Genomic DNA, 20,611 nt, shown 5'->3' with positions numbered 1-20,611 from the left:
TTCTTGTATTTTGCTCGTTTGTGTTGTTGTGTTTGCACATCTCTGTTGCTTGTGGGGCTCGCACACAAGAATTTCACTCGCATGTGCTGTGCCAGTGTGCCTGCACATGTGATGTGACAATAAAAAGTGATTTGATTTGATTTGATTTGTTCAGTGAAGATTTTCAGTTACGGGCTTTATCAATCATTTATTTTCTTTGACTATAATTCAGTTTTCCTCAAACTCCTTCTTCACATTTAGGAAGTAATTTGGGTCTCTGTTAAACAAATACAGTGCTTGGTGATAACACACTTTTTTATTCCCCTGCCATAAAAAATAAGAACATGTAAATGTTTTAGAAATGTGTCAAAAACTTATTTAAAATGAAAAAAAAACAAAACACTGAATTCACTGAACTGAGTTTGTGTTTTACACACAAATTTGAGCTGGTATACTGGAGTGGTCAGAAATTACTCAAGCACTCAAACTAATTTTTCTGTTCAGGAATCTGAGTAAATAACTGTAATTTGGCATCTTAGTAAAAAATAAATAGTGTGCTCTTCTATTCATTTATTTTAATATTATTATTATTTTGCTTTTTTAAATGGTGAATTTCAAAAATCATGTATTACAACAATAATCCAACAATAATTCGATTTTAACATGTGCTTGTGCATAACGGGGAATTAACAATCACAGAAAAATACAAAAATGATTTTGTTAAATACCAGTAATGTAAATTTAGGGCAGCTGTGACATTTCAAACCTTATGTTTAGTCATGGTCTAATACATGTTTTAAGTACTGGAGTCTAAAGAAATCACATACACTGATTACCAAATACATATCAAGCCTTTCTATTAAAAATAACTTTGTGCTTTCTATAAAAAACAAAAAAACTAATCATTGATGTAAACTTAAACACTGCGTGGCCAAAAACATCCACACTAATATTACACTAGAAAACTTTTAGCTTTGATCCTTTTTGATAAATATATGCAGTGTCACAACATTTATTTCTGTCTATAGCTCTTGTATTGATGATGCGAGAGTCAGACCACCGCGTAAAGTCTTCCCCAGCACATTTAAACATTTTCAGTGGACTCTGGTGGCCAATCCATGGGTGAAATTATGTCTCTGTCCCACTTTGACCCTGATGAATCCTGGTTTTGTTCTCCTGGAATATATCCATCAGGGAAGAAAAAGAATCCACTGATGACAAAAACCTGGTTATTCATTATAGTCGTGTAGTTTCGCGATCACAATCATTCGAGACATTTTTCCAGCCGTCCTCACAGATGATGGTTCACAGTATCTTTCCAGATTTCAATAATTCACTGAACAGGTCTTAACCCGGTTTTGTAGTTTCAGTAATGCCCTTAGATGTTTTCTTTGCTGATAATGTGAAGCTTCCAAAATGGAATAACATCTTTCCAATGTGCCTTCCAACATATTTAAGTAATGAGAAGTTACTCACTGCATCAGTTCGGGTTTAAATAACCCAAACTGTTGCCAGCCCAAACATATTAACCACTGCAGTAATTATTCAATGGAAGGCTCGTCTTCTCCTGTTTTCTTAGTTAAATCGAGGTGGTGACTTCTTTTGGGCCTGATAGTTTTTACTGTGTAAAGAAGAATGCATTCTCCTGCTCAGAAGAACAGAATAAACAGCTTTCTGATGACATCCAGTTTCCTTAATGCTTTTACTGAGACAAAGTATTTAAACTGAAGTTTACCCAGTAAACCCGTGCACCTAATTTCATGGTGTAATTGATTTTATTTCTCTTGGTGGTGGGCATTATGATTTGTGGAATATTGTACTTCTAACTTTGGATTAAATTCAACACTTTTGTGGGAGTATTAGGATCACCCGCGCGGCATGTGACGTTTGCTGTTTGTATCCTCGACTTCACCTGTTTTTTGGAGATAACTTTCTTTTCTGTTTTGGATTTTGTTACACTGTGTGAGAGCATGCCGAAATGGTCCCATTGTCCTCAGAGTCACAGAGAGGTTGCTTTCTTCTTAGAATGGGATTGCAGCTCAAGTGAGGCAACAACTAGCATCTTCAAGTGCCCTAGTTGTGCATGTTTGTGCTTGTTGGTGTGCATTAATGTGGTTTGTCGAATGTGTGTGTGTGTGTGTGTGTGTCATGGGTGAAGGGTTAGGGCCTGGAAGTGTCAGGGAGCTAGCTCTGCTGGAGTGAGATACCAAAGAGTAATAAGTACTGAAGATACGAGAGGACAGCTCCATTGAGGCTTGTGTGTCAACACTATTGTCTTATGCCAGCATAGACTTTAGTAGCATGGTAATCACTACAGTCATGAACAGAGGAGAGCTTGTTGGCACAGAGGCATAATCCTGGACTTTCCCCAGCCTGACAGGGAGATGGCATGGTAATCATCCTGCTACCAGACTCCTGCTAATTAATAACAACTTCTGGGGAGATACTTCTGAAGCACGTGGCTTCACTGGCAATAAGCTAATCGGCACACAACTAAAGGCCACATAAAGGAGCAGTTTCAGATAAATCACAACACTGAGAAACAAAATTAAACAAACCACAACAGGCCAAAAGAGAAGCGGGTTAAAAACATAAGAGTGAGCTCGACAACAACAGCAAACTAGGCTGGAGACAAATGAGCTAAGTCAAGATGAGATGCATGAAGACAAAGTAGCTCACAGGAAGACCAGCTGAGTCATGTGGGCTGTCAGACTGAGGGTCAGAGGCAGAGCTGCCTGTTTGCTGGGTTATTTCAGGGCTGCTGATCTCAGCATCATATGCCAGAAGACATATGGGCAGCTGTGGCTACAATGTAGCTTGCTATCACCAGTGTGTGAATGTGTGTGTGAATGGGTGGATGACTGAATGTAGTGTAAAGCGCTTTGGGGTCCTATGGACTAGAAAAGCGCTATACAAATGCAGGCCATTTACCATTATTTTAAAGCAACTCAACAACAGATGGAAGGCAGTGTCTTAATACCTTATCTTTCTGAAAGCTTTAAACCTGTTTTATTTCAGAGCACAGTGAGCATCACTGATGGGCGTGGTTGGGTTCGGATGTGAAGTCACACTGTCCCGGTGGACACCTTTTTATCACTGCTGCAAGGCAACAGGTTAAATCAACAGGGTCTAAAAAATAAAAGTGACAACGTGTGATTACAAAGTTGCACTGTCATACTGAACTTATAGTCTCCTGGGGCAATGCTCTAGCTCTTAGTGTTTTTGGATTGTTTCAAGTATTTCCCATCAAAACAGTGACGCATTAACTTTAATTCCAATTCTGGGGAAACAATGTTGTTGGAGGGAGTCAAATCTACCAAGATGCTACTGGTTCTGGTAAAAAAAACTAAAAACTCCAGATTTTCAATCTGCTGGGTTTTCAGCTCCTGTGAGCTGAGTTTTTGTTTCCTCAGTCGTCAGTGGATGTTACAGCAGAACTCTGTGTCGACAGTCTGAGACCCAGCAGGAAAAGTTCAAGGTGCACAACCCCGTGAAGCACTCGGGATTGGATACTGCGACCGATTTAGCTGAAAACGGCCTTTTTATAAATGTCACCTCCTCTACATCTCTGGGCTATAGCTAGAGATCCAGCTCCCTTCAGCAATGACGATCCTTGCCTAAATTGCCTCAGTTTGATGTAAAAGGTGGAAGTTTGGACTTTCTGCAATATCAATTTGTTAAGCACTGGTGGTCAGAAAGGGACCCTTAAGGTGCTATCAAAAAATATCAGGCTTGGTTTTTGATTACTATGGGTGAAGTAGCCAAATTTTGTGATTGTGTATACACAATGTATAACAAAACTGACGAAGGTCTGGGACAACATTAACCCTTGGGGCTCAAATTAAACTTTTTGTTGGTAATGCACAACCAAGTCCTGCAGTGGTACTTCTGAGTAAAAAGAACTCATAAAATATGTATGTGGGGTAATCAGGTTGTTAGTTTTTAACTGTTGCAAATCTGCAACACCTGCCTTGAGAGGGTTAATAACGTTAATCTCATTAATTAAACCATTTATTCTTAAATAACTGAATATTTACTTGACTAATTCATCTTTTAACTAATTAAGGAACAACAACACAAGTCAGTGCACCCATGCTTAAATATTTTCTGCATGATATCAGTCTGGCACAAATCTGTGAAGAGATGTTCTGCCATTATTCACAGATGTTTCTTTTCAGATCCTCTTTGCTGCAGGGGTTGCACTTTAAGTTCTCCAGATGTGGGTGTTCTGTTGGATTCACGTCAGAAGACATACTTGGCTAAGTCATAGTTCACTTTTCTTGAAAAAAACAAACAAAAGATGTGCGATTGTTTGTGTCTTTTGCCAAGCTTCTTGACACTACGAGCCCACTCTTTATTCTGCATTTGAGTGAGCTCACTTTGCAAACGCCACCTCCTCTAAACCTCTGGCATTACTGCAGACCCATATCAACATGCTCCCACCTCCATGTTTCAAGGTCAGACCTATGCAGTCACTCTGGCATTCATTGCCAGGTCCACACCAAACACTGAAATCCAGACAAATGGCTTTTTGCTTCATCTGAATAAAGAATGTGTTGCTTGTACTCATCAGGCTTTCTTTTGTAAGGCGTAATTGCGCAATTTTGTGCCCTCTCATAAGGAAAAGTCCTTTGCTTAGTGGTTTGATGACTGCCAAAGCAGATTCTTACGAAAATCTGTTGTTCCAATATATGGTTGTGAAAATTGCTAATTGTACACCAACGCACTCCTGAGGTCAGCCGACAAGCTTTCAGGGGTTTACATCTTCAGGCAGTTTGTATTTCATTATCCCAGGACAAAAGAGGGAAAGAAAGAAAGCCGTGTGGAGTTTTCTTTTAAAATCTTGTGAAATCCAAAAACTGTGAACAGCATGTGTAATAACTTTTGTAACAGAATTCACAGATAAACAGACTTTTGGTGCAATGGTACTTGTAAAGCACTTTCCACTCTAGTTGAGCACTCAAAGCCTTTTCACGATAAGCCTTATTCACCCATTCATACAAGTGCCTTTTTCTATGCCTAAGTGCTTTAAACCTAATATTCACACATTCACACTCTGATGGGTGGATCGGGGAAAATCAGGGTTCAATATCTTCTCCAAGAACACTTCTACATGCAGACTAGAGGGACCAAACCACCAACCAGACCTCCTAAACCACAGCTGGTTTAGGATGATGCTGGTAGTTTCAATGCTGTCTCTCTATTCTATTTTAAACTAAAAGCTAAAAAAAATCTCCCAGTTTACTTCATAGAAAAAAACAGAATTGAAAGGTAATACAATTTTGACAGTTTCATTATAATACAAGGGTTTCTACACATAATACACCAAATTTTTTTTCAGAATTTTAGTTTAACAGTAAGAAGTATCGCCTCACAACATGGAAAGTTCAGACTTCCCCACAGTCTCATTCCCTGTAGATGTTCTGTTTAGACATGTTAGCTCTTTGGCAAGAACAGCACCCTAATTATTCTAAAAACGATCATTTAACACACTTTTCATATAACTTTAAGTAATAAGTTTACAGAGGCATTCTGTATTTTGAATTGTGCTCTGCAAACAAGTGGACACAGCCTATCTGTATAAATAATTACAGCATGGAAGTTCTGAAAAATAAACTAGGCACGCTAAATTTAGCTATTTTCTTGCTTTTTTTTTTTTACACTTCCCCCCTCAGAATGGCTTGACTAAGACAATATCATTCATCAGGGTCCAAAAGTGTTCTAATAAATAGCATTATATTGATTCGAGGGCATGTGGTGGATGTATAATCACGGCACTGCATGTTTTCAAGCACACATCAAGTATGTAGATGCCTACACTGTGATTAATGGGTGACACAAATCATTCCCTTTTCTTAGACTTTGCATACAAGTATGAACTTCTCCACTTACCTTTATTGGCGCATGCTATCCACTGCAAAGGGGTGACATCGTAGTTATGCTGGCCAACAGAGAAAGTGAAAACACGAACCTGATTGACGAAAACAACAGATAAAAGAGACGAATCACATCAAGGAAATTTATATATATATATAAATAAAAAAGTAACTGACAATAATCCACAAACTTACTTACTGGCAATAAAGTCAGCATCATGTACATAAACTATACTGACTGACCTCACAAACATCTCCAACAGTAGACGACAGTGATACAGAAGTGAAACTGCAGATTAATCCTATATGACAGCATTCGTCATGAAGGAACCGCAGAGTAATGAATAATGGTAGAACTATGAAATCAGGGAAATGAAGGGTGGAAGTGACAACAAGCTACTAGTGGAGTATCTACTGGCTGTAATATTACAGGCTCTGATGATAAAGTGGCTAATTAGTCAGCAGGTCAGAGCTGTTAACACCAGCAGCTAAACAACAAAAGAGACGAAATAAGAGGGAAGGAATGCGAGAGAGGAGCGAGTTGAAGAAAGACTAAGGAGATTTAAAAAACAAAACAAATGGGAGTGAAGAAGCTTGGAGAGCACTTTATATGCACAGATTGGAAGGCTTGGCATGTCTGACTGTCTAGCTAAAAGATCTGTTTATGCTATATTCAGACAATGTCAGCAGAAAACAATGGAAACAGGGAGAGAAAAGGCTGTTTCTAGAGATGCGTGATCTCTTGGGCTGAACAGATAACATCCTCATAGGGACAAACTCACTGTTTTGTTGGGCCAGTTGTACTTCTCAAAGATTTCCTGTGCGCGATCCTCCCCGCCATCTGTAAACATCATTATCATCTTATTGCAGTTGGCCCTTGGGGCATTGCTCTCCTGTGGCACAAGAAACAAAATGAGAAGATAAAGGGAAACAAGGCAGGGAGATATGCTAAAAAATGCAGCAGTAAAGGGGCAAGCTACTAAAACATATCCACTGTATGATCCCAATGCAATAATTACAAGTACTTAATTAGCTTTAGTTATGTTAACAACAAAATGATTACAAAGTGCTTAGTAATTGGTTAATAATTGGTCTTTAAACCATATATTTGAGCTGCTAGATATTGTAAAGCTGGAAATGAGGTTTATAAAACATTGTAAATGGTTATTAAACAGTTTAACACTGATGGGATAGTATATTGCCAGGGGTGTAAATCTGACCTGGGCGCTGCGGTTTGTGTTTCTTTCGCTCTTTGATTTCATTTTCACTCCTTTTGTGGTTGAGTTTCAACCACTAAAGCTACTTGATTAAGTTCTGGAAAAGATTGTGCTTTAGGTTAAAACATTCCCCTTCTCAAAATCAAACTATAAAGGACACTTCAACATATTCACTAGAGAAAGTGGGAATCGAACCATTAACCTTTCAGTTGCTAAACAACCCGCTCCACTGCCCATCATTGTAAAACCAAGAGTTCTGAATAAGAGTCCATATGTGATCAAATCCGACCAGTACTCGTATCTATTATTCCCTTCCTCTTCATGTATTAATTCTTCTATATTTTTTCTTTTTTTCCTTCATCTGTTTAAAAAAACCTCCTCTAATCCACTCATTGCTTTACTGAAACATTTATAGATTTCTTACTTGGCAGCCAAAGGCTTCTTCACATTGGCGTAATTTTAGGATTGCATCTTAAGTATACAACCTTATTCTAGCATTAAATCTGGTTGTCTCGAAAACATTTTCACTGGCATTATAGTCCCCGCCACCCTCCTGCACTGCAGCTGTCATTGATATGCAGACCAGCAGCAAGTCAATCTGACAAGATTCTAATAAAGACAAATAATATTGCGACAATTACATATTTTTATTGTGCTTTTGTCTCCAATCACGGCAGTGAGTCATCTACAGACAGCGATTAAAAGGGGCCTTTTTATTTCTCATTCTGCCGGCAAAAGGGAAGTTGTGAGGGTGCGGGTATGGAGGGGAGATCACTTGGCTCCATGCCTCCGAGCCCACCAGAGGAATATAAAGTGTCTGTGGCTGATATCCTCTGGGCTGCGCTCATCAATCATCCCATCAGAGCCCATTAGGGTGGCAGCCTCCTAAAATACACAGCAGCATACGGAGCTGAGGCAGCACCTGTGTCGGGAGCACGTGGCTCCCTGCTGCTGACAGACCTCGCCACGGTGCTGGCTGCTGAAAAAGCTAGCGTCACTCCATTGCTACCGCAGTTATAATCAGACTTGCCTTCAACACTGACAGCCCTCTGGAAATGTCTTACGCAAACCTCAGCCACTCACTGTCAGCTTTGTGTTATCACTGTAAATTCTGTTTTATTAATTGGATTAGACAGCAACGTCAGCCACAGACAAACAAGGCGCTCGAGGATCGCCTTTCCCTGAAAGGCTTGTTGGCTCTTACATTGAGAAGCTGTTCAAAGGCGAATGTGAAGCCAGATTTGTAATCTGTGGTCCCCTTAGCTTGCATACGCATGACGGCTTCCTTGAAGATCTTCTTGTTACGAACGTTGGCCTGGACCAAAGTCCTGAAGCAATCAACTACAAAAACGGCCTTTTCATTGAACTGGAAGGAGACATAAGAAGAATTGAATGATTTGCCCGTTTAAAAAACAGTTGTAAAAGTGCATATTTCTATGTAACGTATGCATGTGTGCACAGTTCATGGAGACAGGATGCAGACGTGGGTGTGTGCAGATGTAAGCTACCCTGCTCCTGGCTGGCAGTAAACACTGGTAATTACAACTTTCCACACCAAGAACAGGTGCACCTGAAACGCCAGTGCATTACACTGAACAGAAACCCAGCCAAGGTAATATAATCTGTCTCATCTCATCTACCAAATTAGCCTAAACCTGTGTATATGCATGTGCTCGTGCTCGTGTGTGTGGCATCTCTGCGCGCTATTAGCAGCATGTTTGTAATAGCATGTTTCAAATGATGTTTCTTCTCGAAGGTCAGCTTCAGAATCAATTAATGTTTTCAGGACAGATTGATGTAAACTACTACATGAGAGAAAAGATGGCATTTTGATTAGGTCGGTATCATGTCATATTTAAACTGGCAGACAAAGACAGACAGAATTACAGTGCTGCTTCTTCAAATGTTAGGGAAAGCAGAATCTTACATATCTATATTATTGCTAATATATATTGTAATATCTATATCACTAAAGCACTTCTGGATGGATGCAAACTGCATTTCGTTGCCCTGTACCTGTGCATGTGCAATGACAATAAAGTTGAATTCTATTCTATTCTATTCTAATCTGCGCCATATGATCAAGACAAAATTAATCTGTCACATGTGCTAATACATTACCATATATTATTATAACTAATTATACAAGCCCTTACAAGTGAAACCAGATGATTACTTTTGGTTCATTTGTATTTTTTTTAATGCATTTTGGGTTTGGAAGGAATTCAGAGCAAGTTTTTCTAAGCCCACACTTTTTTTTTTATTTATAAGGGGAAAATCAGATGCTTTCCCACCCAGAGTACCATGCTCATTTATTGCTCTTAGAGCTGGGATTTAGAGGCATACAGTGGCTAAGAGCAATGGATTATGAGGGATTACTGAAGGGAGTCGACAAACAGAGCCACCACACCGAGCAAGAGGACGTGTTTCTGTGCGTGTGTGTGTGTTTATGTGTTATCGGCCCTGCAATATAGAATAACACTAAGGTTCCCCTACACATAAGTCTCAATAGAAAACTTGGTAATAAGTAGACGGCCTCAATCCTACAGGGACAGCAGTGAGGGAGGACAAGCAGACAATGTAATGAGGAAAGAGAATGGTTTCCACAACAACTGGGAGCTGAATGACCAGCTTACTAACTCCCTGCTTGAGTACCACCTGCTTAATGAGTGCCACAAATATTTGTGTTGATGTTGTTTTCCGAAGAGATTCGTATTTGTGTTCACTGCAAATGTGGTCTGCAAGCTTCCACTTACACTAGCCACATTCACATAGTCATCATCTGATAAAGTGTCTAGCATCTCCACTACGGAGGTCTTCATGAGCTTCAGAGTGAGTCCGCTGACACTCCCACTCCTGCAGAAAAGAAGCAACGAAGCACTTGCACGCTCAAGTTATAGACAGACGTTTCATTTTTATTTTTTGGTCGTGTCTACTTTTTAAATCAAAATTGTGGGTTATACTTAGAAAATCACTCCATATTTGGACATGTATTCAATAAATGACATGCATATTTAGGAATAAGACCAACATAAAAGTAATTAAAGCTAAAAAAAAGGAGAATATGAATCTTCCTTTATGTTTGGTCTTTTGTCAGACCAACAGGTGGCACTAGCACCCTTCAAAGGAGGCACACACTCATACCAGAAGAAAAAAAAAAAGGTTAAAAGAGAAGCGAGACACTCACACATCCACAATGATGACCATGTCCTTTGGAGATGATGCACCTTGGATATACCTGGACAAAGGGAGACAAAGAATGGGCTTTAATTTGTTCCCGTAATCTCTGAAAATTGCACTTTAAAAAGAAGCCAAAGTCACAATGAGCTGAGCCATCATAATATGGAGCAACCACGGCTCAGCCCACTTAAGCTACAGAATACTGAAAAGGCTTATGTGCTTAGAAGAGTTAATAAGTTGTTATATACTTCAGTGTTGGCTACAGCTTCTGCGAGCTGACTTCAACACAGATAGTCCTCTTTGCCGAACAACAATGCCCACTCTAAATAATTACTGCGTGAGACAAAGTAATTACTAGTTTACAGACTAAGTGTATAATAACATATTTAGTACAACTGGCTGTACTGATCTGCACAACCCCCTTTTAAGATGGCACTTTTAAAAAGACCTGTGAAAAATAAAAATGTATTCAGTATCACCAGAAGATTGACTCAATTATTAATTAGTACCAGTAGCCGAGTTACTATTTTTACAAGGGCTAGGTTGTTTTGATATTCAGACATACTATTTTACTGCTACAGATATTTATTTTACTTTCGACATAGATGAGCAAGTTTCTTGTTGTTCTTTTTTTTTTTTTAAATTGATATCAGTCAGGTCACCATAAGCTGTGCTGGAGACGTGCTGAGATTGCTGGAGTCTTGAATTTCAAGTAGAGTTTAGATGAAATCACACTTTGTGTCACTAAATTCCAACAGCATTAAAATTTCCAAGACAATTTGTTTTTGTAGTGCTAGTAATCTTGCAGCTTTCATTGATAATTATTTCATCAAATAATTGTAGGAGTCACATAGAAAATACATCTTTATTTATCCTGTTATGCTACTGTGACTCATGGAATCTACCGTGCAATATATTTAGTCACTTGATATTTACTGTAAAGGAGCAGCCTGAGTAGTGTTGACCTGCTCAGTGGAGAGCCTGTGCTGAGCTAAGTGCTGTCAGTAAAAGAAGATAGCTGATGTTCTGTTCCTTTGATGACTCATCAGTTGGGCGTCAAACCACATTATTTACTCTGGCAGGCCCTTTGTTTCTTATTTTTATTTAGTTATTGGGGGTGGGGGAGGGGTGCACAAGCAGCTTAAGACCATTGTGCTTCATCTGCAAAGCAACTTCTAAAATAGGGCTTTTCTGATGTGTGCGTCTGCCACGACACAAGCCCACAAGGCAGACGCAGCAGTGAGCTAGCTGCCCAGACAACTTGCGTCCTGGAAGAGGCGCGCACATAACATCTGTCCAGCGTTGATAGAGGATGACATACAGAAGGAAATCTGAAATCCCCTCAGTCTCTTCCAGCGGCAATTAAATTCACATTTACCACTGATGCAAAGAGAGCTGAGATTGATGGACATTATATGCTTTTCTGTGGAGCGCTGGAACGAGGGAAGCGGTGGGGGTTGGAGTGGTGGTGGTGGTGGGGTGGGGGGGTTCAAATGTGAGCACTAGTTTGACATTCTGGGAAGCGAGCAGGCAAGCAGTTAGCAGCCGTCTTCGGCAGCGTAATCATCAGGGGTCTCTTACAGCTGATAATCAGCCATTCCACTGAGTGTGGAGAGAAGCCAGCTGCCTGTGGGCCAGAGAGGCTCTTTTCTTATGCTCGGCCAAGCTGATGTGGAGGTAGAGCAGCGGAGCCTCGGTAGGCCTCGCCGCAAGTCCCAGTGCTCCCATTCACTGGCAGGCGCCACTTCAACCTGCAGAATGACCTCTGACCCATTCTGCAGTGACATCTACCCATCACAGTGCCTGGGTTCTAATCCACTTTAAGACACGATCTGGACCTTACTCTGCAACCTCCCAGATGGAACCAGGGCGATGTACCAGCACTGTCTCCCGTGAGGTCGATTAACTGAGCATGCCCAGAGTGAGCATAGGCAAAATGTATGCATGCATAAAAGAGAGAGTGAGAGAGAGCGGAGTAGGAGGAGGGAGAAACCAATTATTTTCAATAATAAAGAATGCCACATCAAAGGTAGAACTTCCACAGCTCTCCAAAAGTGTGCGGCGTATGAAATCAGGCCTGGAACCATGAGGCATGCTGGCATGCATGACTTTTATCAATTTAATTACTGAAATCTTAATTTGAGGCAGAGGCAGGGGGGCTGAGACTCCACCACTTTCTTTTGAGCGGAGGGGGTTTGTGAAAGCGATCATCGATGCAGGACCGAAACTCGGTCAGAATGTGGCCCACGTCTCCAGTCCCTCAGGCTCGTGGATGGAGACACCCTGTCTGGAGATTGAGCGAGGGTCATTTGGTGACGGCTGATGAACACAGACCTACTGCAGGATTTCATTAACTTCTGTGGTCAGTCTATTTCTCATAGAGGAGAATAGTCCTTCAATGGGTCTTGGAGTTATTTTGAAGGGGGCTAAATGTTAATTGTAATGCAATGCAGACCTCTATTACTTAGTCATTATAGGTCATCTTCAGCTGCACCAATGTAAAATCTCACAATGGAAAACCGTGCGAGTTCTGGACGTGAAATATGGCGAGAAAATATTACTTTCAAGCAGATCGTTTCTCCCTAACTGTGAGAGAGGCAGCATTGATCAGCAGTAATGGGGTTTAAGAAGAATGTGCACGCAGTGATAGAGTAAGGAAGAGTAACACATGAGCAAGGATAGCGTCACTCAACACTGGAGCTATAGTGCTGCCATGGCTGATCTTCCACAAAGATTGTCTTAGTGTATCAGCACTCCTCTCTTTCTCAGCCTTTCCAGTGCCTGAAGTACAAATGAATTTTCTCTATGCCTCTGAGCAGAGAGCAACAGGATCAGAGAGAGTGCAATGGAGTCAAGAAGTTTCAGTCTCCGGGCTGATACGTCGTTCTACTGTTCTGACAGATAAAAATCATAAATCGAGGCCGGTATTACTATATAATTCTCCACATTTTGACTCATGGATCCAGATGTGTTGTTTCTGCATGGATTCCAGTCAGTAATTACCTCTCAGCTTCTGCCCACTGATGCCATTCTTTCCCTGTCATTACCCAGTCTCCTGCGTGCCAAGGCCAGGTGACAAGCAGATGGGCCTGGCTGGTGCTGAACGGAGCCCTGTCGCCCATTCTGTCCCCCGGCGACAGGACCGCCAGCCAGCAGACACAACATCTCGGCCTGTGTCCTAGCAGTCCATCCCTTTTAGTTATGGTCAATATTTTACCACAGACAATGACCCATCAGAAATAGTGACAGAGGGTATTTTACTACATGTATTTCATATGACGAGGTGTCAGTTCTTGTTTACCCGTGAACAGCTCATTACAGTAGATAAACTAATGCGAAAGGTCTCCTTCTGAGTCCACCTCGTGAGCCCAAATTTAATTCAGCCTGTTCATTACACCTGTCCATTGCATCTAGGATGCTAAGTAAAATATTACACCTCATAAAATATTAAATGTCATATAGAAATGGCTACTAGGCATGCAAGGATCACTGTATGGTGGTAATAGACCATTTAGTGTGACTTGTGAACATTGTGACATTATGTAAACTTGAAAAAATGATTAATAAAAGGGATTTTGCACCTTGTTACAGTCCTTTATTTTGAAATCACTACCTTATAATGCTGCTGGAAAATTTATCTTTTTGACTGTTAGTTGGACAAAACAATTAATGGGCTGACATTACCTCCGAGAACACGTGAAGAGCAATTACTTCTAGTTGTCGACGTCTTGTTGAATAAAATATTCATCAAAAGCAGAAACCCTAAATTAATCAGTAAGGCAATAATCACTGGAGCGGTCGTTTAGGAAAGCATGCATGACATGTGACATAATAGCTAATTGCAACTGCCGAGGTTTAACTGGTTAGTGGTTATTTTAAATAAAAAGCAAAAGTATTGATTTTAACACCCATAATCACAAAACACATCATGTACTCTACATAAATGCATCCATACACTCACAAATATCGAAAATCAAGACACAGCCTGATTTGTGCGTGCAGCAGACATGTGCTCTTTACACTGAGGTGGAAGGAGGTATTGCTCTAAGTGATAAATAAATCAAAAAGAAATGCATTACACAAGCAATGAACACAATGACATATTCTACGTTGCGGTGATTGTGTTTTGCTCCTTTTGTAACAGTCTAGTAAAGGGAGTCTCATTGGAATTCATGAAGTAGTTGTATCGAGGCACCACGTTGTAAAATCAATACGTTAACTGTGCCGTGGGGGGAGGGGCATGCGTGTATGTGTGCATAACTCTCTCAGGAGATTGTGTTTATGCACCCTGACCCATTCACCGAAATGCTGTGCATTACATTTAAATTGGAGGAATCGTCTTCTACATACATTTCAGAAACATGCACATGCATATAACACGATCCATGGAGTGGGAAAAAAAGGTTTTCTGTATTGTTGAAGTGAGTTGTGCTTATTAAACGCACTGTGCTGATAATGAGCTGCATGCATACACACATACTCTGTATAATGAAACTGACACTACAAAACGTGAGTTTTCCTCACCGCGATACGCTTGATAAGGATGCATCATATAAAATAGATATATGGCGAATAACCACAGATTAATGGGAGAATTGTAACACAGGGAAAGTCTGTTTATGCGTGTGTGTGTGTGTGTGTGTGTGTGTGTGTGTGTGTGTGTGTGTGTGTGGATGCGTGTCTGCTCCCTTATGCGCGTGGATTTGTGTTGTGCTGATGGGCTTATTATTTTATGGACTGCTGCTCTCTTAGTGCTCCTGTGGATGTGGCAGGCAAATAAAGATTGAATTAAGATAACAATATAGGAGGACAGCGCCCAGAGAGCCTGCAGGAGAAAAAGATGTTGTCTGCCATTTATTTAGTCCACTTTCTGTTGATTATTGGAAGTGCTGGCACCGAGATGATTCACGTGTGCATATTTTCAGATATGCCTGTAAATACAGTTGTTTTGTTTTGGGTTTTCTTTCACCACTTTTCAATCTGAAATAAATACTGAATATTGAATTAGTCATGCACATTTCTTTATAGTAAAGTTTAGCAACCAAGTATCAGCCTGACATTGTTGTTTTAGCAGATGAAAGATCTTTTTTTAGTGCAAACCTTCTGATAAAAGCCTGCTGCATCACCTTCAGTAGGCCTCTCTTTTGACCCGGCTTCTACCTGAAGTCGGGAGAACAAAGAGAAAAGAGGGGGCAAAGCCCGGGGATCTATATATATTAGAATTGTGTTTTCGGGAGCTTCAGCTTCGCGGATTGACCGCCATAGTCATAATATTTATAAAGAGGTTAGATTGACTTCTTGAAGAAATCAATATGTGATACAGCCTACATGCTGTTGTGAACCTGGGAGGTAATGGGATCTTTGCAACGCTTGGCTAACAGGACTCCACGCCTGTCTCTGGTTATTTCTTTCTTCGCCTTTCACTTTCCCCATCTCCCTCTCCCTCACTTCAACCTCTGCTTCGCTTCCCTTGATAACAAGTGCAAACATTATAATGGACAAATGTTAATAATTAATGTCAGAGCAATTGGAGACAATTAAGTGTGTTGACTGGACCATTAATTTTCCTGGGGCTGTTGGTAGGGGAGCAGAAGGCGAGAAAGACCATCTGTAAAGGAAGGCGGCCCCTCTGTTTTTTAAAATTTATTAATTAATTATGTTTTCTTTCCACAGAAGACCACCTGGACAGCTCTGGCTAGGTCAGTCACACCACTATCAGTTACTCCCAGTAAAACTACAGGTTTACACTACAAAAGAGCTGCTGCTCTTTGATGGGACTCTTCTTATAGACGACATCACTCCTTATATTACTGAAGGATGGTACTGAGATTAGATCTGTGTATTCTCTGGCTTTACTGGTATTTGCAAAGGTGTAGAATCTATAGCATCTGACCGGTATCACAGCATGTGATCTGATTTATGTGTAGGAGGAAAAGGGCCGGTCGGTATGTGAGTAGAAAGTGTGTGTTTGTCACTTTTAGTCACTATTTGTGCACATTTTCTAGCCTGCAGGAAGCTCCAATGCCAGTGTATTTACTTTTGGTACACCTCTGTGTTGTGGGTTTGCTGTTGCTGTAAATGAAAGCAATTTAAAGTTGTACCTTGCATGATGTGAGATGAGCACAAAACTACATAGAATAGTACAGTTAAGTTAAGTCACAGTGACTTGACATGAGATGATAGAAAAGTTGAATTTCAGGGCCAGAACTGAAAAGCCAGCCACTGCACCATTCGTCATGTAAAATTATAGGCAATTTAAAAACTACTGAGACAACTGGACAGGGATAATTACTGTCATCAAAAATTTCAAATCTAGCATTTGTCCTATTTGGAACCAAGGGCCAAATCTCGACATTCCTTGAGGTCACTGAAATGGTGACTAGCCAAACAAATCAACAAATTGTGCAACGAATCTTAACGTGCAATACGTAGTGAGGGTTTAATAGCGATGTATCTGGGTCCAAACGCTCCTTTGGTTTCCAAAATCAAAGAAACTCTGAAGCACTACTGAGAATCAAAGACGGTCCAAATTCTTTCAGTTCCAATAAAATAAACAGAGTAGCTTTTCTCCCTGGTTTGGCAAGAAATTTTTACTGCCAAGGCTTTCATGAAAAAGTCAATTTATAAGGTTTAGAGGAATCACGAGTTAGCAGGAAGTTAGCATATGCCATGTTCTGAGCAGAGTAGTTCTAAAAGACTAAAACATATAGCACTGCAATATGTTTTCAGTTAAACAAAAACACAAAAATACATTTTAATGGAATCTGGAGGGTTAATGAAATTAGGCAAGCTGACATATAATGACGTGCTCCTTGGTGGGGAACTAGGCTAACATAAACACACGACCACAGGGAAGATGTAGGATGAAGGTTAAACTTTTCTCAATAATCTTCATGTTAAGGATCATATGACAGGGAGAAAATGCCAAAAACAGGCTAAACTTCAGCCAAAAGAGCATCTAAAGTGATCCATCCACAGCACAAGGGTAGTTATTAATATGCTCCTGTGTGGTTTGGATTACTCACTGTGAAAAAGTCCTGATCCAAAGCTTGATATCCACACTAAGATTTTAGTCAGCCTGTGAGTGAGTCTTTGCAGATAAGTGCAAATATTTGGTGTCTGCTACACTCTGAATCCACAGGCTGTGGTGTACAATGTGTATAAGCTGCAAATGTTAAAAATATAAACAAAACAGCCTCAACCAATAGAAACAGGGTTGATACATCTTCCCTTAACAAGTAGATGTAGATGTTTTTACTGCTTCACGCTGCTGTCTCTCATATACCAATGTGTAAATAATCATGTTATATAGGCTATTTTTAAGGTGATTGTTCAAAAGTTCAAGTTTGTTTCTTATGAAGTCTTTAACGTGAATAATTTTATAGCATCAGAAATGCCAGCACCTTATATTAGCTAACTCTAGATATTGCACATTATACTGTGAAGCTACTGGATGACATTTGCCCAAATGAGCTTCTGTTTCTCAAGATGCGAGATCACTTTACAAAAGGAAAACCTTTGTATGAACACCGGTAGACTTGACAGAGCTTTAATGTGCTTCAACAAATAAGGTGGCAATTTGAACAGGCTTTCAAATGCTAGTTAGCTTCTCACACTGAAATAGAAGACTATAGTTGATGAATCAATATATTCTCGGATTTGAAATTTTCACCATATGTGTTTGTAGTGTTGTATTTCCTGTGCATCAAGATATTCATTCTGTAGGTTTTTTTTTTATACATGTAGAGGAACCTCTGCCCACTGTCACACCTAACTTAAGCTCAATTAGAGCTTCTATTAGGAAATAACATGAGTTCAGGTGTAGCATGTGCCATTTTTCTGTTCCATCATATTCGTTTATTATCTGTTTTTCAAATTACAAATCTTAGAGAATATGAAAAACATGCTTTGTTTATGTGCTTTTTATGTGCTTTTTTCTACCTTCAGTTGATGTATCACAACATTTTGGCGCCTATCGACTGGACTACCAAGCGTAGAAACAACTGTAAAATAAAACTTAGAAAATGTGCATAGCAGCAGCTACAAATGCACAATTCATATTTTTTTACACATATACAAAAAAAAAAAAAAGAAGGGAAGGATTTTAGTCCTACCTAAATGCCACACAGACACATATATTGTGCTCTTCTTAGCTTCTGTACACCTTGCATCTGTCGTCGCAACGGATGCCGCTATCTACAGCTGCCACACGACGGGCTTACCTAACACCAGGAGACTGGTTTTGGAAAATGCGTGATTGGCTGACCTCTCCGGAGAATGTCAGTTGGGGAGACAGCACGTTAAAGTATAATCACACAAGTCTGACCTGACATATCATGACACTCCCTGCCACGGCTGTGCCATTCAGCGCGGCTGGGCACAAGTTGCTAAGCAACAGGCAACGGGAATGTCGAAATCTCCAACATGAGTAAAAGCTCAACAGAAATGACAGTGACAAACATGGACAACCGGGGCGGTGGGTGGGTGACAAGGTGTTCCTCTTTGCAAAAACCCCCCACTTCCTCTTGTCCACCCCATCACACATGCTCCTGCTGCACCGTCCTCGTCAACCTTCTCATCCGCCTCATTTCTGTCTCCGGGAAGAGTCCCCCAGTCACAACATGTGTAACAAGAATTAAAATCAGGTTTACTTCTGTTATTGCACTGACAGATCACCGACAGGATCACTGTTTTAACATGTCCCGCTAGACACTGCCTTGTGTTTTCCAGTGTTTTACATGTTTCTAGTGTTGCCTGATGTGACAGTGCAGCACAACTTTAGAGACTTAAGCCTGGTGTTAACTTAATTAAACTGTCGGGGAACACCTTGTTAGTCTCATGTTTGTACACTGTGATGTTAATGTTTTCATTCGGAGGCACAATCCGTGATCTTACTGTAAATAGAAGTGTCACCCCGAACAAAATCTGCTCTTGCTTGAGTGTTAGGCCCGTCTGCCACCCCTGCTCACCTTGCAGCGGCAGTGCCGTCTCTGGGTGTTGCTAAGGGTTACCTGCTAATTGTCTACGCCTGAGGAGGTGAGGATTAAGGCTTGCCCGAGGGTGGCTTGAAGTGAGAGACACCACTTCTTGCCTCCATGCTTTTTGCTTTTAGCTGATATTATAAGTCATAGTTATAAGTACTTGAATGAATCCAGTGTTAATCATTTTAAAGAGAGCACCAACTTTGAGCCAGGACACAACCAGTCATTTAAACTCAATTATTTTCAAATATTATCAAATATATCATCAAATATTCAAATGTACCTTTTTAAAATACATTTTTTGTTAACAATTCTGATTTTGCATATAGATTTGATGCAATTTATTAAATAGCTAGACCAGTTTTTTTTATTGTTTTTTTAAAGATTTCAAAACAAGAGACACAAGTTCCTTTGGGGGGTTTTTCTGTAGAAAGCCATGACTCACCTTTAATAGAAAGTTTGAGTTTCTCTGCATGTGCAGATCTACCTGTGCTAACACAGACTGCATTTACAGCATCATGGCTTGGTTCTCTCATGTGGCCTGAAGATAAATAAAACACCAACCCGAGGAACTGAACAGTAAACACGATCCCTACACTGCATTTGGGGACAGGCCTCTATTTGTTTGCATTGTTGTGAGACATCCTATAGACTCAGCTTTAAATCGACTACTTGCAAATACAGTAGTAATAATTGTCTGAGGGAATATGAATAGCTTTACGAGCCACCGGATGTGTTTATTTGATGCAATCTGCACTTGTTGATCAGGTTGGGTGCAGAGTAATCTCTCAGTTTTCACGGATGAATAAACTGAACCTTGATGGGACCTTAAAACTCCACTAGAACATGAAACGAGTAACTGATTTTATGTTTCATTTCATTTCATTTAGAAGATCGAGGCTTTTGCCTGAGTCATCGTTAGACTCGGATACATTTTAAGATATTACCTGTGGAATATTGAGTTTCATATAAACAGTAGCACAATAGAAAGGGTCGCTGGCGTTTGTTTAGTTCTGAGGTAGTTCTTGTTGACTTCGTCTGCCAGCCTGGCCTGACCTCAAACAGCCACTCACTTTGAGCTGGCTGAAGACAGAGATGGAAAATGGGGTCAGGTCTAATCAACATTGCTGTCATGATTATGTCCAGTTCACTCCAACCTGTAACCAGGCAACAGGCAGCGCTACCACAAAGCTGATGTGACAGTGGCAGGTAGACAGAAAGTCGAGGGGTGGACAGAAAGCTCGGGCGGGTGGGTGTTTAGCCCAACGCTGCCTATTTCTGTCCAGCTCATCACTCTGTATAGGTATTAGCATTTGAACACAGAACACACGTCAAAGTGGGCACCCGAGAAAAGGCATCATATATGCTCTTACTATAT

At 40.4% G+C, this 20,611-nt stretch overlaps 1 protein-coding gene across 1 annotated transcript in view; it reads right to left on the bottom strand.

The window, feature by feature from the left end:
- Nucleotides 1–20,611, bottom strand: part of cacna2d2a (calcium channel, voltage-dependent, alpha 2/delta subunit 2a) — a 175,668-nt gene that overhangs the window by 21,996 nt on the left and 133,061 nt on the right. The window contains exons 9-13 of the mRNA XM_085354357.1: nt 10,260–10,310; nt 9,829–9,928; nt 8,277–8,438; nt 6,638–6,748; nt 5,872–5,950 (exon numbers count right to left, since the gene is read on the bottom strand). Of these exons, the coding sequence (XP_085210483.1) occupies nt 5,872–5,950; nt 6,638–6,748; nt 8,277–8,438; nt 9,829–9,928; nt 10,260–10,310 (503 nt within the window). The remainder of the gene's footprint in view (nt 1–5,871; nt 5,951–6,637; nt 6,749–8,276; nt 8,439–9,828; nt 9,929–10,259; nt 10,311–20,611) is intronic.

This window comes from Diplotaxodon limnothrissa, linkage group LG5 (genome assembly GCF_057381915.1).
Source record: "Diplotaxodon limnothrissa isolate DT_005_m linkage group LG5, D_limnothrissa_male_GT1.1, whole genome shotgun sequence".
Classification (NCBI taxonomy): Eukaryota; Metazoa; Chordata; class Actinopteri; order Cichliformes; family Cichlidae; genus Diplotaxodon; species Diplotaxodon limnothrissa.
Note: the sequence above shows the minus strand (reverse complement) of the source record. Positions and strands in the feature narration are given on the sequence as shown.